At 53.5% G+C, this 24,438-nt stretch overlaps 7 protein-coding genes across 7 annotated transcripts; 4 read left to right on the top strand and 3 right to left on the bottom strand.

Moving 5' to 3' along the window:
* Positions 1-1,069: 1,069 nt before the first annotated feature.
* PG998_007087 (uncharacterized protein) lies at positions 1,070-6,539 on the top strand (the record flags this gene model as incomplete). The annotated part of the gene is made up of 2 exons (XM_066873903.1): positions 1,070-1,134; positions 1,226-6,539. 2 exons carry the CDS (start codon positions 1,070-1,072, stop codon positions 6,537-6,539), a joined length of 5,379 nt encoding a protein of 1,792 aa, XP_066729848.1.
* Positions 6,540-8,189: 1,650 nt separating this feature from the next.
* PG998_007086 (uncharacterized protein) lies at positions 8,190-8,948 on the top strand (the record flags this gene model as incomplete). Its single annotated transcript, XM_066873902.1, has 1 exon — positions 8,190-8,948. One exon carries the CDS (start codon positions 8,190-8,192, stop codon positions 8,946-8,948), a length of 759 nt encoding a protein of 252 aa, XP_066729847.1.
* Positions 8,949-10,169: 1,221 nt separating this feature from the next.
* Positions 10,170-11,612, top strand: PG998_007085 (uncharacterized protein; the record flags this gene model as incomplete). The annotated part of the gene is made up of 3 exons (XM_066873901.1): positions 10,170-10,409; positions 10,471-10,604; positions 10,661-11,612. The coding sequence occupies 3 exons, from the start codon at positions 10,170-10,172 to the stop codon at positions 11,610-11,612; spliced, it is 1,326 nt and encodes a 441-aa protein (XP_066729846.1).
* Positions 11,613-11,904: 292 nt separating this feature from the next.
* PG998_007084 (uncharacterized protein) lies at positions 11,905-12,438 on the bottom strand (the record flags this gene model as incomplete). The annotated part of the gene is made up of 1 exon (XM_066873900.1): positions 11,905-12,438. The coding sequence occupies one exon, from the start codon at positions 12,436-12,438 to the stop codon at positions 11,905-11,907; it is 534 nt and encodes a 177-aa protein (XP_066729845.1).
* A 3,119-nt stretch (positions 12,439-15,557) lies between these two features.
* PG998_007083 (uncharacterized protein) lies at positions 15,558-16,890 on the bottom strand (the record flags this gene model as incomplete). The annotated part of the gene is made up of 5 exons (XM_066873899.1): positions 15,558-15,862; positions 15,928-15,992; positions 16,088-16,479; positions 16,568-16,708; positions 16,738-16,890. The coding sequence occupies 5 exons, from the start codon at positions 16,888-16,890 to the stop codon at positions 15,558-15,560; spliced, it is 1,056 nt and encodes a 351-aa protein (XP_066729844.1).
* A 2,007-nt stretch (positions 16,891-18,897) lies between these two features.
* PG998_007082 (uncharacterized protein) lies at positions 18,898-20,296 on the top strand (the record flags this gene model as incomplete). The annotated part of the gene is made up of 2 exons (XM_066873898.1): positions 18,898-19,242; positions 19,334-20,296. The coding sequence occupies 2 exons, from the start codon at positions 18,898-18,900 to the stop codon at positions 20,294-20,296; spliced, it is 1,308 nt and encodes a 435-aa protein (XP_066729843.1).
* Positions 20,297-22,164: 1,868 nt separating this feature from the next.
* On the bottom strand, positions 22,165-23,353 carry PG998_007081 (uncharacterized protein; the record flags this gene model as incomplete). Its single annotated transcript, XM_066873897.1, has 2 exons — positions 22,165-22,705; positions 23,094-23,353. 2 exons carry the CDS (start codon positions 23,351-23,353, stop codon positions 22,165-22,167), a joined length of 801 nt encoding a protein of 266 aa, XP_066729842.1.
* Between the last annotated feature and the right edge of the window lie 1,085 nt (positions 23,354-24,438).

Here is a 24,438-nt window from a genome sequence, read left to right as displayed (position 1 = left end):
TACTTGCTGCGCACAATACCCAATCTCGGAGGGGCATCTGAGTTATTGATCGAATCGAACGCCCAAAAAAATAGGGCCTTGCAGAAATGGGCGAGGTAGAGAGGTAGCACTGGGAACCGAGAACTTGGCTCGTTCTTTTGTGCTTCTTCTTTCCGGCCGGCATCAGCGACGAGCAATGAACTCGTGGCCCAGTAATTGTTTCCCCTTCCATTTCCATGCCCTCCTCCTGGCCGTCAACCATGCAGCAATGGAGGCCTAACCGGAACAAGCCAAAGGCGGTTGCACCGCGATTTACCCCACGTCGGTCACCAACGCTGGCGCTGGCGCTGGCCGTGGTTGTTGGCCGCCTGCTGTGGGGATCCACCATCTTTTGACCGGGCACATGCTGTCTGTGACTCTGTCGCCTGCTAGCCTGTCGTGCCCGCTTGCTGGGCCACTGATGCTGGTCGGGTACCTCAACAGGGCATTGATGCAAAGCAGCTAACATGCCCTTATTTACTTGACGCAACCGAAACCCAGTAACGCCAACATTGCCATTAAGAACACCGAAACCCCTAAGCTGTCAAGTCTTGTCTAGGAACATCTGTCTTTGCTTTTCGCTTCTCGTCTTCTCCTTCTTCTTCCTGTTCCCCTCGATCCCTCGACTCTCTTATTAACCAGGACTTTTCCCGGGAACCCATTCTCAGAGCACTACAGCACTGCACTCCAAATTCCTATACCCACAGTAGTCGCCCTCCTTCGCCAACCCGATTTCAGATGACTTGGCGATGAGAGCAGCTGGCGCTCCAGCGACAAGCTAACGTCCAGCCAAAACCAACCTCAACAGTTGCGGGCGACACGCGATCACGACTAGGTACTCGATCCTCGACCCTCGACCCTCGAAACTTCCAATATCAGACACTTTCCCGATGCGCCAATAGCATCCAAAACGAGTCCCAACTCAACAACCCCGTCATCGCACCCACCTCAAGCTCCACTAGCAGCCCCCCATCTGTGTCGGCGCTGGTAGTCGTGCTGGGTGACCTGACTGACTGCCTCTGTGCGCGCGCTGGGCCCAACACAGCCTCACATGCTCCATGATGATTTCCATGCAGCGATCCCTCTCTTCGCCTGTCTGCATTCATTCATCACCGCGTGAGTCGAGAACAGGAACACACACACCACTTTCAAAGTGCGACCTGGGAAGGGAATACCCGTTTCTGACACCTTCCGATGTTTGATCTAGCTGTGTCTCCAACTACCACCACGGCCAACCGCTCGCCGTCACCTACCCCGTCCCCGAGGCTCGCCCAAATGTGTCGCGGCGTCGTCGCATCCGATCGAGGAGTCCCGCCCGGGAAGAGCCCCTGCGAGAGACGGTGCTAACACTACCGATGCGACGAAGCGCCGAACACGACCGACGTGGATCTCCCCATCAGTCAGAAGGCGCAAGTGCGTACAAGAAGCCTGTCGTAGCCCAGGCCTCCTCCCCATCGCCAGAAGAGCAGGACAAGAAGAACAGCTTTCTTCAACCTCCGGCCCCCATCCGGCCTGCCTTGAAGTCCAAACCTTCACCAACGTACAGCTTCCCGCAGCCGCTTCTACCGGATGTGTCGCTCTATACAAATCCCCACTTGAACTTGGATGGTGAGAGTACCACTTTGGAGGAGCTAGCCCACCTGGTCCGCCTGTCCAAATACCAGGAGCGCAAGCGCGCAAACACCCGGATACGCCTACAACGAAGCCTGGTCTCGACTGCCCTTTCCGCGAGGTTGACACGATGCGGAGAGATCACCCAGAGAAACTTGGCCGACTCCTTCCGGAACGAAGATAAGAAGGCTTTCGCCAGCCTCTATGGCGCCATTCACGATGTCCGGAACAGCTGCGAAGACACCCGTCGCTTCGCGCTTCTCGAGCCCGACATGGAGAATCTGCAGTCCGCTGGACTTTCCACCGAGAGCTTGGATGATCCCGGCAACACCCCGGGCAATGCCGCACCAGGTATTTCTGTGACACCGTTCCTGAATGATATATCGGCCTCTGCGAGGGAGGCGTTCCTGGACTTCTTTACCCAGCTGCGGACCAACCCCCATTACCTGGCCACACGACTTTGTTCTTTATCCAGTACCGAGCTCAAGGCTCTAACTACGTTTCACCAAGGATTGGAGCCCATAGAATCCGTCTTGCCTTTCAACAACCGTCCTAGTGGGCGAGGACACGGGCAGGCAGCTAACCGGGGTACTGGTTCCAGCCCCAGCGCAGTCGAACGCCTTCTATCCTTCCAGAGACACGACCCCCTATCGGCTCTCGTCCATACATGTTTTGCCAACTCAGCCGGACCGGACAGTGCCGAGGACAAGCGACGAACTGAGATTTGGGCCAATGCGTGTGCGCGTCTGATATCAGAAGCCAAGAACTCGGCTAGTGAGACTATACTGACTTCAGTACTTAACGTTTGGTCCTCCATGCGTGACTGGTCCGGCCGGAGCAACCTGGAATGGTACCTGATGAAAATTCTCGAGGATGGCGCTTTTCTGCTCGACCGGGCAGAGGATTCCAATGGAACCAGGTTCAACATATCCGAATGGACCCACAAGGACAACATTGCCGCCGACGAGTTCTACGACCGCGCCATTGACGAGCTGTTTGAGATCATTGACGATGAAGATGCCACCGGCATCCCCGAGGGCCTTCTTGAACTAGGTAATGAGATCCTGCGCCGTCTCGACAGCAGGTTCGTCGAGAGCACTCGAAGATGGTTCGTATCCAAATGGCTTTTCTCATCTTGGTTGCTCGCCGTGGTCATCCACCCAGAGAGTTATGGTATGATGTCCGAGTATCATATCACCGAGTATGGAAGACAGAAAATCCTCAAGCAGGTAGCCCAGCGCGCCCAGCAGCTGGTTCTGGACATGACTTGGAACAATCCTCACAAGCCCGTCTCTACTCCACCAAAGATCAAGGGTCATGTGGAAAGCATCCTCGCCCGGTTCAAGCCGTCCAGGGCCCAGAGGTTTGCCAGACTACTGCCTGCCCGCTCCATTACATCCCTCAGGGAAACGGCCGAAGTGCACCCCTACTTGGTCATCAGCCCAGCTGACATTATTACCCTGGTCAATGCTCTCTTCCCTGAGCAGCGGCGACCGCATTCTGCCCATTCCAGCATACGGTCTGGTGCACCGTCGATCTCCAATTTCTCTACCATATCCCAGCCCATTTCCATTGGTACTTCGCGGAGTAACTTCGATACTGCTTCGGTGTTGAGTATGAGCGCGTCCTCTGTCCTCAGCGAGGCCACCACATCCAAGGAACCGCTTCTGGAGGACCAGCTTGGACATGGTCCCCAACATCATTCACCACCGATAACTGATGCTGCCAGCCAGAAGCGCCTCAGCAACTACGAAGAAGATGGCTACCGCTTGCGCCTTGCAATGCACGAAATGGTCCAAATTCTTGGCCCTGAAGTTGTCTCCGGAGCATGCCACCCTTGCGCAGAGAAGTGGGCCGTCGTATTCATTTCAGCTGACGGACTTGGTCTTTCTCTGCAGATGACGTATGATCCTGATGACGAGCCAGAGGAAGAGAACTCGTCTACCACCAGTGAGACCGAGGATGAGGAATCCGATGAACGGCCAGAGCTGGACAAGGACTATCATCAACTGCGGGATTCCGTGCTGAAGCTAGTAGAAGAGTTCGAGATACCTCAGGGACTTGAGGATGGTGGCGCAAAGACCACATTCAGTAACCGTGCTTCTGGCCTCAAGAAGTATAGGTCCAGGAACAAGATCCTCACCCCAGAGTCTTCCATGGCCAGCCGGAACCCATACCGGAGGCGCGAGGCAGAAACCAGGTCGTCAAGCAGCACCTTCAGTTCCCCTACCCAGCCATCGAGCAAGGGTAAAGACCCGATGACGCCGGATGAGTCGGACGTAACACCAGTACTTGTCACTATGCTTACGGCTGCTTCATCGCAATCCAGGGTCCAGTCCGACTTCGTGTCGGCGCATTTATATTGGAAAACCTTACAACAGCTCAATGCGTTGGCCTCACCTTCTCTACGCAGGAATGGGTTCGCTACATTGCTCAATATCTTCTCTCGTGGCCCGCGAGACTCGATACGCAGGTCCGCCTCTGCCATCGAGGAGTATGATGCCTGGCTAGTCTGGCTGAAGCAGAGCCAGGAGCGTCATGAGGGCCTAATTGACTCGATGATGAAGCGATTACGGGCGCTCCGCGACAAGATGTGGTACGTGACCGATGTTCACAACTCGGCACCTTATGAGCATACGCGCAACATTTGCAGCGCATTGAAGATCATGGGCGTTCCCCGTAGGTGGGGCGCCTTCCAACGCACCCGCGCTCAACTATCACGCGGTCCTGCGGCCAACTTTCTTTATCGAAACGAATCCCAGATGGTGGACCTCTTGGCTGCCGGTGAGGAGCAGGGCGGCCCCAACAAGCTGAGCGATGACCAGGCCGAGAAGACAGTCAAGTGGCTGGAGCTGATGGGCATTGAGAACTTCTGTCGGGGCGAGGAGCGCATACACAGATTCTGCTGCGAAGTTGACAGTTGCATCAGCAAACTCGTTGGCGAGAATATTGTCGACGGCCCAGTGCTATGGTCGAGTGAGCTTTACACACGGGATCGGAAAACTCTTGAAGGCACAAAATCTTCAGTGAGAGAGAAAGAAAGCTTCTGGAACGGCGACGACTCGGCAAGCGTTATCAGCGATGGCCGATACACATCAACATCAAGCCGGCCAAACTCAATCGCTCGAGACCTGCGAGCAATGACTACGCACAACGTCAGCCAGCTGTCTATCGACTCCAGGTACAGCTACTCAAGAGCGAGCATTGCGATATCCGACGTGTTTGACTCCCAAGACTACTTTGGTATGGCTTCCCCCGTGCATGCCATCGATGCCAATGCCACGTTCTGGTCGCCATTCCAGTCAACAATGCCATCTTGCAGCTCCGTTACCTCTCGAGCCCAGTCCCCAACGACAAGTATTACAAACCTGTCCAGCGCGTTCTCTTACCCGCCTCAACGTAAATACCCTTCGCAAGAGTCCAGTGGCGGCCGGCCAGGTACCTCGGCTTCCTCCAATGAAACCATACATCTGCAGCGGCTTTCGGAGGAGAAACAACGCTTCTTAGAAGAGCTTCGACAAACACTCACTACTCTCCTACTGTCTGAGTTTGGAAATTACGCATTTTCCAACGGCTCTGAAACCGACTCTTGGTTCGGAGGGCTCGGCCAAGAATGCATCGATCGACGTGAAGCCCAGAGCCGCCGCCTCAGCAAGCTGGTGGCCAAGAAAGACCGCGGCAGCAAAGGTACCTCAAAGCACAGAGTGCTCGAAAAGAAGAAGAGCTTCGGCAATCTTCGTACCGCAAATGATCATGGTAGTGTCGATGGGGCCGGGGAGGGTTCTGAAACCGCCACTGTGCTTAGCAATGACAGCGCTGCAACAATCGATACTGCACGAAGCCGAGGGTCAACATCGACCACCAAGAACGAGACCCCCGACTTCCCATTCAGCAAGGCCTATAAGCGCTTGCTTAGGATGTTCTGTGTTCACCCCAACCCATATGTCAAGCTTGACGCTCTGAGCAAGCTGGAACACCTGATCGTTGCATCCTTGTCAACGAGTGGACGTCGATCCAAGTGGGGTCTACGAAGCAGTGCCATGGCACACGAAGACGAGAATGTCGCCAGCAACTCCAGGATTCTGGAGCAGACAATTGACAATGTCAAAGACCGCCGGTCCCAAGCGGTCCAGTCGCCTGTTCTATCCCCTATGCAGCCTCGATCTGGCGTCAAGGATGATGCTCGCTCTGTCATCTCGATCAACCCCGCGAACACTGATGCCATTGCTAACGTACTCCAATCGCTGTTCCGGGATCCTAGTATCCGCCCTAAGACACTGTTCAGAGATCTGCAGTTCATCGCTGCTTTCGTCCCACCCAGCATTCTCGACAAGACGGAAAGAGGCAAGGCCTTCTGGGATACGGGGCTCGCCGCGCTGTCCCTCAAGCAAGATGTGTGCCGTACAATGGTCGAAGTAGCAGACGAGATTGTGAAATTACAGACGCAGCCGAGGAAGACGTCGGTGGGAAGCGAGGACTCGCTCGATTCGCCCCGCTCGGCATTGACATACTCGCTGGGAGACGCCGCGCGGATGTGGACCATCACGGCCAAGGAGGGAGACCCGACGGCGCAGAGAGAACTCGCGCTATTCCACCTCAGCAACCCTGAACTGGTAGAACGTACGACCCTGCCGCTTTCCAAGCCGCGGGAGGTCTTCAAGCAGACCGTTATGGAGAAGTATGGAGCTCGTCCCGGTAGCAGCTCTAGGCACTTCGGAGACAGGGCGCGGGCCGGGCTGGGTGTCGCTGCGCCTTCGATGGGCCCGAGCGACGGCGGCAAGGATGGGGATGTGAGGAACGACCCGGCTCTCATGTGCGTCGCGATCCACTGGATGGAAGCCGCCGAACAGGGCGGAGACGAACTGGCCAGGACCTTCCTGGGCCAGAACGAGATGATGGGCTTGGGATGAGCACAGTACCCTCGTCCCCCATTTACGTAGTAGGAAGAAGGAGTAGTAGGCGCACTGTTGTTTTCTTTTTCTTTTTCTATGTCGTTTTCCTTAAACTATATACCCCCTGGATATACCGCATCTAGTTAGCCTCCTTCCATCTTGTTTTGAAATGTTATGATGGGCTTTCACACACACTCGGTCTGGACACATATTGTTGCTATTGACATGGGCCTTTGGACTCTTCATTGGGGAGAGGGAACCAATTCGTTATTATCCATACGCTCTTCGCTGGACGGCTTGCTTGCTTATGGGATACATGTCTTCATGCTACTCTCTTCTATTACCACGCTGCCCATTTGCATTGTTCACTCGTCCTCTTTCTTGTCACTGTTATCATTCAATGCAGCGGAGTTGATCTGTGTACGTTGTGCATTTTCACATACGCCATTGAAGTTGGCGGGGGACTCACCCCACTGGGATCGGTTGGCTGTCTGAAATACCCTATTGCCTTGTTTGCTTTTCGTTTGACATGTTTTTGACAACCTTGATTATGAGCATATGGCACATACTTCCTTGTTGGCACTTTCGCTTCTTTGCTCGGTGGTTCTCGATCGGGGCCAGTTGTACAGGTAGTGAGCACGGTTACAGCACACGGTGGTGGCTACGATTACCATCTGGTTTCGACACGCGGTTTGAGCATATACCAATACTAAGAGATAATACTCGGTGGTTGTGGGGTATGAAGTGAACGACGTGGTAGAGTTCATGATGTTCTTGTGCTTGATATTTAGGAAACAAAGTCGGGTAGGTTAGATGCGAAAAGAGACATCTCGGGTTCGTGTTGCGTGTCCATGACATTCGGCCAGTGTATGCATCAGAGAGATTGCTGCGTTAAGAATGGGGCGTACAGCAATAGGTGGCATCGCTAATGAACTGGCACAATCACCCACTGTCACCCATTGTTCTGGCCCACTAAACAGTCGTTCGAAGTCCCGTAATTAGCCGCTCTTCGCTAAAAACCTACTTTAGGCACGGCGGCAGACCCGAGAGTGTGAATGCACTTCATTTCCCCACTACACGTCGCCTGCATGCATCACTTGAGTTGTACTCTATTCGACGATATTGGATCTCGGCATCCTTACATCCAGTTTGAAAAGGATTACAATTACGCTGTTTGGTCCATTAGCCCACTCTGTTCATCGCCATTAAGATGCAGCAAGCAATGGAGTTGGACGGGGGCGCGGCGCTTGAACAGCCACCCAAACTGTCTACAGAATACATCCAATGTCTGCAAGACTTAGTCCATTCGCCAGCCACCTTGAAGAAAAATGGGTTCATAATCGAACAGCTCTCCGTCTCTGACCTAGAGAAAAAGAGGCGGTGTTTCCGGTGCTGTCGAGGTTTGCGAAACCATATTCCCACTGTATCCTACCGTATCAGCAGCTGACTGATGTAGCTATGAAACCTATTAAGCCGCCAAAGCGACCGCACGAGACATGGAGGAGCGACAATGATACCAAGGAACAGTGCAAGTACCATGATGGGGAATTCGATCGCCAAGTTTGTTACGACAACCCCTTCAACTCTTGACAACGGCTGACATAGACTGCACAGACGAGAAAGTGGACTTGCTGCGACAAGCCTGCGATGACCAAGCCCTGTAAAATCATGGAGCAGCATAACCCCCGGCTTTATAGACCCGGCGAGCTCGAGAATAACTGGCAGTTCCACCTAACGCCGCCTGCCGTGTCACAGTTTCCCCCCTCCGCCGCAGTTGTCTTTGACTGCGAGATGGGAGTCACCCAGGCTGGCGAATCGGAGCTCATCCGCGTCTCCGTCGTCGATTATTTTTCGTCTGCCGTCCTGCTCGACAGCCTGGTTTGGCCCGATGCCAAGATGGGCAGTCTCAATACGCCATTCTCGGGTGTCTCGTGGAAGGCCTTGAACGAGGCACGACGGAACCGGACCTGTCTCTTCGGACGGCAAAAGGCCCGGGAGGCGGTGTGGAGCCTCCTCGGCCCCGACACGGTCGTCATTGGTCACGGGGCAAACAACGACTTAAACATCTTGCGATGGATCCATCCTTGCATCATCGATACACTTCTGGTGGAACAAAACTTCAGAAAGCTTCAAGAGGATGCTGCTAATGAACAGGAAGCCAGAGAGGGCACGCAGCAGCAAGACCCAGCTCCGATTGAACCCAAGAACAAAAAAGAGGGACAGAAGGACGCGGGAGCAGACCTTGATACAAAACCTTCAGAAGGTCGTGGCGGAGGAGGAGGATTGTCCCTGAAGAAGCTTACAAAAGAGAGGCTTGGTCGGACCATCCAAGTCAGTGGTAAAGGCCATGACAGCATTGAAGATGCCATTGCCACTAGAGACATACTCCACTGGCACGTATCCCAGATGCTCCAGGCAAGTCATTGATATGAGAAGACAACTCTTCGATGGCTATCATTGCAGTTTCTCACTTGCAGCTTTTGGACATTGATTCGGATTGCCTCGCGGGCTGTAGCATGATTGGTCGATCATGCTTATCTCGTTCACCAATGAGGGTCGCCGTGGTGGGGTGTGCCTTCCCCTGTCTTTCTCCAAGATATTGATTCTTGGCGACACACAACTAGGACTTAGGGAAGGAGGAGGGGGTAGAGGGGAGGGGTCAATCCGATGTGTTAATCAATCCCATCATAAGCTTCTGTCTGTCTTTCCTGCTGTTGCTGCTGCTGCTGCTGTTGCTGCTGCAGATATTGTTACCATCATCCTTCGTCACTCTTTCTTCTCTTCCATTGGACTACCCCTGTACGCAGAAGGACACCTTTCTCCTGCCAGCATGCATGAGAGAAATGTGGTCCGTCAGTAGCTGCCGCAACTGCTCAGTCCGCGGCATCCATTGTGACGGAGGCAGGCCAGCCTGCACGCCATGCACGCTAAGTGGCGCTACAGCGACGACCAAATGTGCTCAAGAAAATGGACCTGGCGACAGAAGGAGCGGTGCAACGGATGCTGCAACTACTGCCGGCCGCAGTCCACGTAGTGGTGCGGCTGAGAATCGGTGGGATCATCGGTCGCTCGTGAAGCGGAGTAGTTTCACGGATACAGTACCCGAAAGCCACGAGCCAACCGCCGCCGCCGCCAGTGCCACCGCATCCACGCCCTTGAATATGACTATGGACCCTGTACCGTCGCAATACAGGGAAACTCAACTAATCTTCGACGGCATAAACTACTGTACGGTTATACCCGCCCCCGTCCCCCGTTACCACTTATTCCTTGCTTTTCACTGCTAGGGGCCTTGGCTAGACCCGGTACCTTGGGGCTGGGTACTGACGATTGACTCGCTTGCGTGTGGTTGCATAGTTAATGAACGGGTCAGCGTCGATCTGATCTCGATAGCGACACATTTCAACCCCTATCAGCTTCTGATCCAGAGGCTGGACAAGGTTCCGGTATGTCCTATGCATATTCCTTTCCAATCATGACGTACTAGGTGTGGTGCTACCACTAGTCAGACCTGCGTATGGGCCACATGGTTGCTTGCTCCTGCGCACACCACACCCTCGGCTGACAAGCGAGCTGTGCCTGTGCCGCGAGAGATGGGGTCATTCTTGGAGGCGTGGCGGCTCAATGCCGTCTGGAGGGAAGAAGCTAATGCGAATCATCCATGTCCAGCGCATCTACGTGAATCTGGTCGTCTGCACTGCTACTGTACATAGGGTCCTTTCGGAAGAACCTTATTATGTCCGCTCATCAGCATTGGTCCGGCGCAATCGTGACTTGTACAACTTCAAGATCCAAGCCCTGCAGGAGGTCAACGAATGGCTGGGCCAGCCCGAGAAGCAGACCAGTGACTCGACACTGATGTGTGTGATATGTCTTTTGTTATCGACGGTACGCTGTGCTCTCATGTATGTCACTGGCTCTTTGGGAACACTCTGATACCCTGGTACAGATGCAGCAGTCGGCCTACACGGACTGGCGACCCCATCTAGATGGTGCGAGGCGAATCATACAGCTGCGAGGTGGGCTCAAAGCCATCATCACAGCGAATCCCTACTTCAAGCCGCTTCTGGCACTATTTGTTGCGTATGTGTTGTTCCAAGGTTCATACCCCAGCCTTGCAAACTGCTAATGGAAAACAGAATAGATGTCATGGCCGCCACCACAACGCCGTCCACTCACCCACAGGCGGCCAACGCCACTTCCATGGCTCTGCACCACTGGGAAGCTGATCCGGCCATTTTTCAGTTCAACCTTGCCATCAGCTGCCCCTGCCCGGAAGAGCTGTTCCAGGCCCTGATACTGATCAACTACCTCCGCTATACCACAATCCGGCCGGAACTGACAGCGAAGAGGCAAAAGGGCACCTGCATGGTTTTAGGCAAACTGAAGGCCTTCTCCGTTACCGCTTGGGCTTCGAGGATGAAGAAGTTTCGGGGATGGAAATCCTCGGGCAACGGGGTCGACTTCGACGACGATGGCTGGACCCGACGGAAATCTCCAGCGTTCGGCTTCGAAGATGATACGGCGGACGAGATGATGAAGGACGAGGAGTCGCCCAGCGAGGTGCCCAAGGAGGATCTGTGGCTCAACGTAGCCATCATCTACCGATCCGCCATATTGCTGTACGCGTTACGAACCCTAGTCGTCGACGTGCAGCAACAAAGCCACCAAGACACCGAAGATAAAAGAGAAGACAAAGTGAAAGAGGAGGAAGAAGACTTGAGCTACCTCTACGGCGAGTTTCCGGGCATCAACGTGGAGACCCTCCGGCTCGAGACGCGACAAACGCTCATCGACACGCTGACGCCCATCTTCGCCGACGTGACCTGGGCACACAACGTGGCCAAGCTCATCTTCTTCCCTATGTTCGTCGCCGGCATGGAGACCGGGCCCCACGAACACGACCTGCAGGCCTTTGTGGCCGGCGGGCTCGAGCACGTCGGCCGCACCTACGGCACGCTGGGCCCCATCGCTGCCGCCGAGGAGCTACGCGAGAAGTGGGCCGTCGACGCCGCTGCGCCGTTAGGCACGCCACCTATTACCTGGGACAGGTGGTTCCAGAGGAGGCCGGAATTCATCTTTGGGTTTTAGTGAAATGGCTCAAGTACTGATGGTCCAGTTGCTTCAATTTTGGATTAGACGTATGTGTGACGAGACCACTGGGGTTTTCAATATTCCACTACCTGATATATGGAATGGGTAATAGCTGACAAGGCACCAAACTCCAACACTCCTTGTATACTCCGTGTAATCCGTATCATAATAATCTCTTTCATCCTCGCGAGTCCACCCCACGACGTGCGAACCAATTGTGCAGCCAAGTGTTGACTGGAAGCTGTTGCTAAACATACATTGTTAGCCAAGCCAAGTAGCCAAGGAATCGTTAGTTACATACGGTTAAATCGCCGACGAGAAAGGTGTGTCTGTTGACCCCGAGCAAGCCGTCGGCCAGGTATGGGCACATCTGTGCGCGCCAGGCGTCCACCATGAGGAGACGACGGCCACGGCCAAACAGCACGCTTTTCACCACGTGGACCTTGGCGAAGGGATGGGGACCGGGACGGAGACTCCGGGCGTCGGGCACGGCTGCGAAGGGACGGGCTGCCTCCATGGTAACATAGAAATTGCCTCTGCCGCCGGAGTTGTCCTCTAGGAAGATCTCGAGGTCGATGTAGGGACGCCAGGCGTGGTCCCCATGATTATGCGGGCCCCAGGTGCTGAGGATTTCGAACAGCCGGCGTATGACGTAGTTGCAACGGTTCATGTCATAGAAGGGGTCGGGCAGGACGAGGACGAGCTCTCGCAGGGATTCACGGAGGTATCCGAGCATGGTCATCTCGAATTGACGCAGGTCATGAAAGTTCTGGACGGCATTGATGGTGACCTTCCGGAATTGATGATGTGCCAGGGTAGCCATGATTGCTGCTTGGATCAAATCGATGAGGTGAAATGAGCAAAATTGTTGAAGTCCGCAGGACGAGGGGACTAGCTAACAAACGGCCGTTTACTCCATGCTGAGTCCTTAGCCAGCAATTGAATAGTCGTTGGGCACATCCAAGTGTTATTCAAGCTGCCAGTTCTTGATCCCTTGGATTGCGGCGCTTTGGCTTGCCAAAGCATGACATGACCAACGAGAGCAGAGCCATCATTGCAGTTGCTAGCTTCCACTGCATATAGACAGTTCTTGGACATGCTAGACATCTTTGCTCTTGTGTAGGGGAAAGGAACGTCTTAGGCTAGGGGTATGGGTATGGTAGATCAGAGGGAATCTTTGTCAGATGTGAGTGGAAGGTGGAAATAGGGTGGGTTCGCATGGGATCCTAAATACATCATCGGGGCCTGAGAGGGGATTTTATACTCGGGAAGATCATTTTATGGCAGGGCAAGAGGGGACTAAGTGACATGATGCCTGGCATGTTGTGCGAAATGGGGGTTTCGGCGGACAGGTTGATATCCAATCAATCGCTTATCTTGTTACACATAAGCAACGAAAAGCCAGTGAAAGCAAAAGCCACTACTGACGAGTATTACGTGTATTCGACACTATATTCTCTCAGGTACCATGTCACACTTCTGGTGGTTATCAGGCAAAAAGGCGTTTAGTTGCCCATTGCTCTTTTGTATATCAAGCATTAGCTTTATAGTCGCCTGGTATAAGATCCAATACACGATTCGGTAAATCTGAGTTCGTACCCCTGGTTGATGTCTATTCACAAGGACTGGGGTTTGATTGGCCACAGCCCTTTGTCGGATGCACTACTGTTGTAATACAGGCACTGAATTAAGAATGGTTGCATCTGCATCTCATCAAGAAAGAAGGTATGCTGCAGGCCTGTACATTGATGAGGGAATTTCCATCGAGGACGTTGCCTCGCGGATGAGTGATGATTACATATTCGATGCCAAATGAGCAGCCACTCAGTATTGACAGGACTGGACTATATGATCATGAGGCATTACACAGAGCTCTATCACAATTCTACTAGACTTCTACATCTTCTTTCTGCCAATCCCTGTTATTTTCAACCAGCTGCTTTTGTAAGTAAACCTGCAGCCACCGCCTTCATCCTCCATTTCCTTCCTTTCCCGCTTTATTCAAGGCACGGGCATTATTATCATCATGGCGCGGAAGGGTCGGTGCAGTGATGTTGGGCAGGCGAGGTACGACAGTCCAGTTTCGTAGTGACCCCTCTCGTACAAGTTAAGTCGACCCTATCCCGTTATACGTTATACTACTGGCTCGGCGTCATGAGGAGATGAAGTGTATGCTTACATGGTAGAGTAGACGGTGTTGTCGTCTTTGAGGTTCTGGAACGCCTGAAGTAGGTCACTTGGCGGAGGCTCCGTGTGGCACACGTGTGTCCTCTGCAAGTATTCATTCCCAACCTGGAAAATTGTGATAGCTTCATCGCTCACAACCCCCACAGCGTCCACAGCATCCACACTGAAGTTTTGCAGTGTCTCCAAGCCACCATCGTTGGCCTTGGATCGTTCAGTTGTCCGAGAAGTGTGCCAACCAGAAATTATCTGACCATTTATGTTATCAGTATGTTTATTGAGTACTCGTGAAGACTGTTAGTCAACATACGTCAGTGGCCCTATGCGTGATCGTTTCCGGTTATTCGTGAGAAGAGGTTCTAAGGCATAGAAAAAGATATAGAATGGGCTGAGAGTTTGAGTTTAATATAGAAGATGCAAGTTCACAGTGGGACAGACAGCACGGACCGGAGATGCCTGCGCACCACGTATGTACTGCGAATACTTAAGTGGCATGCACTTGCATTTTTACTTCTTCCCTTTCGATTATTCTCCTACGCCAGCTGGCGCTTTCCTTCAGCATCGCTTTCTTCCCAAAGCCAAAGGGGTTGATGTCCCGCTTGCCCACTCCACCATGACGTCTTTCGACAGTAAGCAACAAGAAGAAGGGCTTGCTCCAGCGCCGTCAATATGGGCAAGCCCCCACCCCGAGATCAGCAGACACATAGCTGTGTGCATGGCTATGATAGTGGCAAACCTTCTCATAACCCGCCAGTTTATCCAAGACTTGATAACAACACCCAGTATCGTGTTGTTTGTTCTGCTCAAGTTATCGGCTTGGTGTCTTGGGTCTTATGTACTGTGGTCGCACTGGAAGCTGCAGAGGTCATATAGGAGGACTTCAGCTACAGGGCACGATTGGCATGGTGCACCGCTCCTGGCTATAAGTGCGTTGGTTATCTACCGCCAAGGGAAGATCGATATGGCCTCCCCTCACCTATCAAGCTGATGCGTGCTTTTGGGTTGGATATTGGCTTGAGTGGTGGACTGGAATCCTCGTCTCAATATTTAGCTTATTTGGCTGCACGCAAGGACCGGACAGCCCAACACCACCAGACCAGCACGTTAAACCACCACCGCCTGAAAACAAGCAGGACCTATTCTTGGAGTGTCTACGTGAAAAAGGCCCTGCGAAACAAAAGGCCTTTTTTGAAAATTTGATGGAGCAAGATCTGGAGTGGGTCAAGAACCGATTACTTAGCATTGCTGAGAACGCAAACGATGAGGATTCATTCCTGAAGTCTCTACGTGAAAGGAGCTCTATCGATCAATGGCTTTTCTTACACGATCTGAGTGGGCTAGATCTAGAGTGGGTTCAGAAACGAATACTTGCCCATGTTGAGGAGCATCAGGTTAGTCCAACACCACCTGCAAACCAGCGGGTTAAGCCACTGCCATCTACAACCGCGTAGGGTGGACTTTCGAAGTCGAGTATGGAGGAGTTAAGCCCTGCTGCAAACCTTTTATATTGTAATGGTATGCTGATCTAAATACATCGAGAGGGGTTTTGACAACCACTACTTGGATTGAATCTAACCTCAACTATGACTGGGCTCCTATGATCGGTGGGGGTCTTCACGTGTATCTATATGGCAGAATATATCTCGAGAGCCATATCATTCACATCGTCGTGCCTACTGCTATGGAAGGACATATTTGTTGGCGCTACTGTTGAAGGCAGGATTATTATATCAATTTAATATGAATATGTTGATACTGTCAATAAGGGGTATAATCGCGCGACGATAAATTGGGAAAGGGAACTAAGCCCGGGGAGCGCGACATCGCTTTTTCAATTAGAACATCATCAGCATCTTGTACCATCAGCGCGGGCGGCGGTCTGATTAGGACGCCAGGGGATATCATTCCGGTCTCTGCGGATGGATACTTCGCGGGAGCGGCCACTGTCAGGCCGAGCTTCCGGGACATTAGCCGGAATAGAGGCCGCAGGGTGGCGAGGCTGCCTGCCGTGACGGCCAGCCCACTCTCCACAGCCGACCATATCGCGACGTCCGAAGTGTCAACTGATTTGAAAGAGATTAGTGGTGCCATGTGGGTGCTACAGGCGAGAATAGTATAGGGGCCATACAGAGGAAGTCTGGTTGTGTAAAATCATCGAGGTAGGCAAACCGCACAGCTACACCAACGCTGGCACTGTTAATGAGGGCATCAATGTCAGTCAAAGGTTTATACTAGCGCGACGGAAATGTGCGGAGAATTCAAGAAAACAATAGCAAGGAAAGGCGTACACTAGACCAAAGCAAATGAGGATACTGAGTCCAAACTTGGTCTTCAACCCCATCTTGAGATTCCACACGATCATAAGTGGCAGGACGACAAGGATCAAGTCGACAAGCAAGGTGCCGCCGCTGTAGATGTAGGCGAGGTCACGCAGAACGTTTCCGTGTATGCACGAGGTCCGACCGGCGCCCTGGGGGTCCTCCCAGAAGGCGCTGATGGGCGCGCACTGGAACATGGTGACCATTATGAAGGCGCCACAGCCGCCCGCCGTCAGCACAATGATTCCCCAGACGATCCATGTGTGATACCGGTTGATCGTGACGCGCAACAGGAAGACGCTGATGGAGATCTTGGAGAACATCATGGTGCCGCCATACCAGATGTAATTCAGCCACCATAGCTGTGGAAGAAGACCGCATTGTTAGCATTGATAGTCGTATATTACGCCGAAAAACCGAGAAAGCGAAAAGGACAGATGCTCCTGTTACCTGTCTGGCTTCTGTCCTATCAACTGCCAGCAAGGCATCTTCGTGCCTCCCTATGCCGTAATGGACACCGGCTATGTTGCAGGCGCAGAACATAGTGAAGAATACCTTGTCGTGGCGTTGGTTAATTAGAACTAGCCACCTCTAGGGGCTAGCCAGATGCTGTCACTCACATGAGCTATCATCATAGTCCAATCGTCAACCCCAAACGCCTTCACGATGCCGATTCGAGTATAGCATCGCATGGCGTTGGTCAAAGTCGCCGTGGTGAGTAAGGTAATGACGACGGCCAAGAGCTGTGGTCCGCGGTTCTCGCTAGGGTCCATCAGTATTTGCAACCACAAGTATCTGCTTTCTGATTTAGTATATTGTGGTGGTAAATGACTGGTGACGTGACCCAGTGAATGATAGCAGGAAATTGATCGTCGGGCCCAGATACTCTAATAAGTTGGGCGCGCGTGGTGCTGTATAAGTTGTCGGTGAAGGTCGTGTTGATCGCGAGAAGATCTGGGGAGGAGAACGATCGCAGCAACCACGTTCCACGTGGCAAAGGGGGGTATGTGGCAAGTCGTCCAAATATATGGAAAGCTTCGGAGGGGAGAACTGACCATGGTGGCTCTTCCTGGTGAGATATGCAGGGGGCAACTCAGCTGCGCGTGTTGCGCTGCGGCCTTTTCGACGGAAGATCAGTTGGCTCTGACCTTCTCTTCCTCACACATACGGAGCTTATCCCAAGTGATGTTACTCAGCTACTTCAGATCAGGGTAATCTACCGTAGATATGCGATGGGAATACACAAGAGCAGGTTTTGAGATCGATGGCCGATGGTTTGCCAAATGTCGCTCTCATCCGCCACTCAAGCTGGAGCCTGTGACGCATAAGAGAGGCCTTCCTCACGACAAGCAACAGCGTGTATAGTGGTTGAGCCGCCGAAAAGAAATCATTGTTCGGTCCGTCAAAGTAAAAGGTTCATAGGTTTTGCCATCGCAACCGAGGAGTTGCTTATGCGACATCTTAATGTTCGGCTTCCGCAACGTGCCCCGGAGGAGATGCTCCTCCAACTTGCAGATGCCGAACTGATAACAAGCCACGATCCAGGGCGAGGATTGGATATCAGAAGATCGAGAGCCATCGAGCACGTCCCTCTGCAACGGGCATTTTGAACTTCCGACATATGTAGCCATTATGACATAGACAGATAGACAGACAGTGAAGTTATCCGGGGATGTCGCTCATTCAATCTAGTTGCCCGTGCGTTCTAGAGTTCCCGAAACCATCGTGTTCTGACAGCCATGGGAGCGAAGCTAGCAGCCGCTGCGGCTCTGCTGCAGCAAAACAATGGACGAGCTGAAACATGCCAGATTGATCTTCAAATCCCGAATTTTGGACCAGTTAGGTGGATCCTGCAGAAATAGCGTGCTGCCGCCCGTCGGGATTTCTATTTGCGATGGCAATGAGCCTGAGAACGATGTCATTGCACTCCTCGATAACGACATGTTAGGGCGCACTTCAAGATCCATCTATATATAGGCGAGAACGAAGATGCACATCAAGACGACGACCAGCATGGGTTGGCTTGATAGTTATATTGTGTGTTGAAAAGAATGTGCGCCCTACGTAGGATAAGGTTGACATCATTGATGCATTGATGAATTCGGGCACGCACGCACGCAGGCGTTGAGCAACTTGGCAATTGTCAGTGGGAAGATCGAGTGGTGTTGAGTTGAAGGTGTTGGAAACTGGGAAGAGGGACGGTTCTCCGGGTAAAAGTGGGATGGCGTGGTAGTGCAGCTGGGGCTGACAAGCTGGTGGCCTTGCTGGCTCCCCTGCTTGGCAGTGCCTGACTGTCTTCTGTTCTGTCTTCTGTGGCGTGACTCAGCGAAAGCCTAGAAAAGCCTAACCCGACAGACCTGACAGCCACTAATTCAGCCACAAAGCTGAGCCGCCCGCTAGGTTACGTCGTTGCGAACTCCCGCCCTATCAAAATGACGACAACCCCTGCCCCCCTGCCATCCGCCTTACGCGCGCGCGCTCTCTTGCTTTTCTGCTGCGCCAGCACATCTCCGCCCCGCCATTGTCGCGGTGAGCGTGGATGACTGTCGACGGGCTACGCAAGGAATGGAGAACGGGGAATGGAGCCTCACACAACTCACCCTGCAGGTGACTTCACTTCACGGGGGTGGGTTTCCCAGTCCTATTTCTTGCATCGCCCTGGGCCCTGACCCGGCCCTGTTCCTGGATTTTTTCTCCTACCATCATTCATTCAGTCGCGTGCTCCAACACTCGTTTCTTCGGCCACGATACTTAGGAACAATCGATTTCGTATATAAACAATGGGATTTATCCCCAATACCCCCGAGTCCTTGATAGGGCGCTCCGACTCGAAAAATCCAGAAACAACATGCAGGGGCATCACTGGCAGCGGCCGACCGTGTCGTCGCCCGCTAGCTTCCTCGTCGCCCGGGCCTTCACCTAATGCCTCCCCGAATGCGAAAGGCGGGCGCCAAAACCACCTGCGCGTCGACGACCCTGCGAACCCCGAGCTCTACTGCCACCAGCACCGCGAACAGGCCCTTGCGTCAGCGAAGTCGAGTCCTGGTCCCAAGATGGGCAACACGCCCATCCTCGAAGAAGACCCGCGCGAAAGCGTAGAGACGCTCATGGACCGCCTCGGCATCGTGGAGCAGCAGCAGCAGCAATCTCGAAAGGACCACCGACGACCCTCTTCGCAATCGCAGCGCCCTCCCCTCGCATGCCTCACATGCGCAGCGACCCCCTTCGCACGCGCAGAATGCCCCTTACGGCGGCAACCAGAAGATTGAGCAACCCGACAGCTATCAGACGCAACCGCGGCCCTCGAGGCGCCCGACGCGACCAAGAATACTGTTTGGGTACTTGTGTTGCTTCAGGATTCCCATCGTGCAAGATGAGCAGGAGCGGCCTTCAAGACCAACACAATATTATGAGTCTGCGTCCATAAGCCACGCACCCGAACGACCAACGTCAAACCACCAGTATTTGCGGCCTTCATCCGCAGCCGCCCCGCGGCCCAGCTTGGCCAACTCGGCGCCGGCGCAAGTCAATTCGGCTACATCGGAGACGTCGCAATACTTGTCACTGATTCCGCCCAGCGCCTCGCCGGAGGTGGCCTCCCATCTCATGGCCGAAATGGCCAAGCCCATCTCGAAGACGGACGAGGCGGGCTACATCTACATCTTCTGGCTGACGCCGGAGTCGGAACAGGCAGATGAGCCAGCCGAAGCTGCTCGCTCGCTGCTAGCTCCGCCGACAGCCGGCCGGCCGCGACGGGGTAGCGACGTGCTGGAGTCGTACGCGACCAAGCGCAGTCCTGTCGCGGGTGGGTCCTCGTCCAGGGACATGAACAAGAAGAAGACGATTCTGCTCAAGATCGGGCGCGCGAACAACGTGCAGCGCCGGTTGAATGAGTGGAAGCGGCAGTGCGGCTTCAACATCTCGCTGATCCGCTACTACCCGTACGTGTCGTCCAACACGCCCTCGACGCCGCGCAAGATGCCGCACAGTCACAAGGTCGAGCGGCTGATCCACATCGAGCTGGAGGGGCTCGGGATGCGCGTCAGCGACAAGGGCAACTGCGAGTCGTGCGGGCGCGCGCACAAGGAGTGGTTCGAGGTCGAGGCCAACCGCAAGGGCATCGAGCTGGTCGATGAGGTCGTGCGCCGCTGGTCGGACTGGGACGAGTCGCGGGGCTAGTTAGTTGGTGGTTTCGAATGGCGCTATATATAGACGGAGAGGGAATGAGAAAGAGAGAGAGTCCAAGACTACGTACATAGACTGAAATATGGGAGGCAATGCTGGTTTCGATAGCTTCATGATGCTCGAATCGCATTGTATTGCATGGATGGCATGGTATATGGCGTTAATCAATTGACACATTTGAGGATTTTTTTCCTCTTGTTAAACTCTACTGTCATTATGCTTGTGTAGTACTCCATTGAATGTTTTTAAAATTATTTTTTTCGGCTTCATTCACTGGATTCCTATTTTATTGCCTGCCCTCTGTTCGCTCCAAAAGCTGTGTATCATTCCTCGAGCCAGATAACATGACTGGCAGTAACTGAAGATATCAGTGGTCAATACCGTCCTCCATTCTTTCCATAGAGCAATCTCAGAGTCGAGGTCCAGGTGAATCAAATGACTGTCAACTTCCATACATCTCACAATTACTGATCATCTTATGGAGGATCATCCATCCTAGAGCTCGAGTGTCAAGACGCACTTGATGTAGTCCCCGGTGATCATCGCGTATACCAAGGCGTTCAGGTCGCCCGTCTCGTAATGCTTGCCCAGTTTCCAGATCTCCTTGTCGTCGGGGTTCGCGGACGGGTCCTTACCGAGCGCGTGTGCGAGATGTCGGGCCATTAGCTGCACCCCTTACATCTCGTCGACAAGGTCCCGTGCAACTCGCCGGGCCAGAAACCCTTCATTCGCGAGTGCGTCGCCTTGCGGTAAGGCTTTGGAGGTGCGTAATCACTACGGCGGCGGGTTACTGCCTCTCATGGTGGCAGCAACGCGACCATGGTGCATAGTGAAAACACCTGGTACGGTATGGTCACCAGGGCCTAGAAGAGAAGATAAAAAGAGTGTATATTGGATGAAGATCTGACTGAAGGCTGTCCAGCAGCTGATGTGCCTTTTATACCTTAGCTGTATGCACCCGCTACAATAGGAGAAGAGGCACTGTAGGAACTTCTCTACCATTTTTAAGGCGAAATAAGAAGGGGTTCAGGGCACTTATTCAACCCGCCAACCTGACGCCACGGGAGCTGTCCGCTCTGGGCCAGGCCACCGTCAAGGCCCCCGCGGTCATCTTCCATTCCCTGGCGATGCCGACCCACCCGGTAAACCTCGGAGCCGTGATCTGTAATAATATGCCAGGCCTCGATCCATCAAACTCGGACGGAGGCACCGTGAGCGTCTGAGCATTGAAGCGAAAGGCACGCAACTCTTGTTGTACTGCTCGAGGCAGTAGTTTTGTTAATCACAAGTCCAAAAGTCTTAGGTCTTGTGAGGCAGCTCGAGCGGGATCGGCGCAAATCATTGGGCGACAACGTGGCCGGCAGCAAAGACCGAGCCGGCAGCAGAGGGCAGCTTCATCGCGACAGGAGACTGGATTATAAGATGGGCGAAGGTCGGAATTCAAAAGCCTAAACACATGGACTGAGCGGACTTGTCTTTCCCGTTGCTAGCTATCACAGGTATCACCCGCTCTAGGCTATTATGCGATTCGGTGCTGGCAGCCAACAGCTTTCTGTCGTGACCCCACTGTTCCTGTGAAAAGGGGGTTATTCCTCCATAACAGTCACAGCCTTTACCATTTCGAACAATGCATAGTCTATCATCGCCATCAATTAACTATAAAGCCCGCTAAGGTACGCAACTGACCCTGAGTAGGGCGACATGGGCAGAATATTACATATATACAGGTCGAAACCGGTCACGGTCTAATGCCGAAGTATACCTCAGGTATCTTTCAGCTGCTATGATTGTTGATATCCAAAATCATTTGAGTCCATTCCCATGAAGGGAACGATGGGACTGTTCGACATTTTGCGACAATCTTAATGCCGGTAGCTCGGTAGTTCTGTCCTGGCATCCCCACTGTCCATCTCGAACCGCCCTGGCACCATGGTATGCGAGGTCGGCTCCGGGGATGGGGTCGATCCCATCGCCTCGTGTTTGACCCTGTCATCCCAATAGGCCGTGTTGCCCGTCCCTGTCCCGTGTTCGCCGCTGTAGCCCATGCTGCCGCCTGTGTGCTGGTTGTGCACGTAGCCCGGCGGCGGATGAGAGGTTTGGACCATTGCGGTTGCGGATGGTGCCGCCGTCGCCGCCCCCCTGTTGGTGGAGCATATGTTGTCGTTGGCAGCTCGGACTTGCCGCGGGTGCTGTCTCTGCGCCTCCGTCGGTAGAGCAAAAATGCGACGAGAGCCAAGAGTAGCACGCCGACGCCGGCACCAACGCCAACCCCGGCACTCGCTGCTCCTGAGAGTCCGCTGGACTCTGAAGATGATGATGGCTGACTTGATCCGGTTTCTGACGGCAATGAAGGAGGCGCGTCTCCCGAAGATGCGGAGGCGGTGGCTCCAGGTATTGATGTTCCTGTTGGCAGCTGTACTCAGTTAGTGATAGCGCGCGAATTGGCTACAATAAGCCACCGTATCCATGTATCGGGGGAGGGGCATACCGGTGTCTGGTAGACCAAGGCCATAGCGAATAGGTGTTCATGGGACGCTTGCTTCGGCTGAATGGTTTTCTGGGTGTGGGCTTTAAAGTCCGTCAATATTATGGTGGGGGACCCTGTTGTCCCATGTCTCGAAAGACATCGGAACGAATCCAGATGCGATATTGTGAAGGGCTCCGGCACGCAAGAGAAGGCATATGCGCTGTAGTTTATTTGTAGAGTTAGCACTGCCGGACTGAAACCAAAGGACTGTAACGGCGATTGATGTCGCGCAGGACACGTACGTAGGACAACATGTAACTGCACCGTTTTCGGACAATTTGTTGGTGCAGGCGGCCGAGTAGTTCGGCGGGCACTGCGTTCCGGCGTAGGTTCCTGTGGGCGCCCCCCGCCGTAGGGAAACAGTCGGTCGTCTGTGAAGGACCACCCAGCACCGTCCGCGCATCTCTGTTGGCTCCGTCATAGCTCCATATCCACCAATCTTTCTGTTGGAGGCAGCCTGGCCTTCCAGGGGTCCAATCCCCGAGAAGCGACGGCGCTGCTGTGGTCGTTCCGGGCGACGACATATTCTGTTTCTCCCCCAACTTGTGCGATCAGCTGCTGGCTCGCAACGCTAGTGAGGCGAGAACCCCCCGGTTATGGGGCGAGTGCGTAATTGGAAGAACCGGTGTCGATAAAAGGATCTTTCGCGAAAGAAGCCCGAGGCGATGGTTGATAAGTTCGCCCGTCGAAGATGGTAGGTAAGGATCAAGCCACCGCAGGGGAACCAGATTCTGTCGGACAGTAGAAGTATTGGGAATACGAGCCAGGAACTGGAGGGAAGGGCTGGCAGACGGGAGACGGCAGTTAGATATTGCTTTTTCCTTAAGGACGGTTCCGTCATTGGCGCGATCCCGCTGCTCCTACTTTCCAGCACTGTTCCTCCTGGTTCCCGGCATGGCCCATGAGACAGGCTCATTGGCTCTGTTGTGCTTCAACCACTCAGCAAACGGATATAGCCTGATCCGCAGCGAGACTTGGCGTCATTTCTCATGGGTCCATAGCCCTGCATGTCTCTGGCCTCTTTTTCGCGATGGAGCGTGTCGATACGCCGTATCGGTGGCTTGGTTCCCACCTAGCCTTACCACTTGGGGGCTGAATCAGCACTTGTATGAGTTGCCAAGCCAAGGCCAAGGACGCCAACGGCAATAATCAATTGCTTTTCTAAAGACAGAATGGCGTTGCGAGCAGGCAGTTCCCCGTGATACCCGTCACACCAGGCAGGCTTGGTGCTGGCACGAGAGGCTCGGCAGCTCGTTCATCTTCTCTGGTCATGAAAAGACAACGGCGGCCCACCCTGTCAGCGTCTCGGTGTGTGAGGTATAAAATTATACAACTGGGGTGAGAAAAACGCCTTTTGTTGATTCTGACTACGATAATACTGTATCATGAAAAGAAAGCACGCACTGGCAACTCGTTTTCGTTTTCGAAGGTGGTTTTGGCAATAGGCGCGATAATGATAACATCAGGACTAAATTTAGCGCACCCCCGGGCGGATTCTGGCATCTGGCTTCGGTGCTGTAGGCGGTCCGTCCCCTAAAAAGGTTGGATACTGGCAATTGGGGAAGCGGGTTTGGGCTGTGCTAGAGGCAGACGTCGCTCCATTTAAAAA

This window comes from Apiospora kogelbergensis, assembly GCF_038363985.1.
Source record: "Apiospora kogelbergensis strain CBS 113332 chromosome Unknown utg000005l_segment0_segment0, whole genome shotgun sequence".
Taxonomy (NCBI): domain Eukaryota; kingdom Fungi; phylum Ascomycota; class Sordariomycetes; order Amphisphaeriales; family Apiosporaceae; genus Apiospora; species Apiospora kogelbergensis.
Note: the sequence above shows the minus strand (reverse complement) of the source record. Positions and strands in the feature narration are given on the sequence as shown.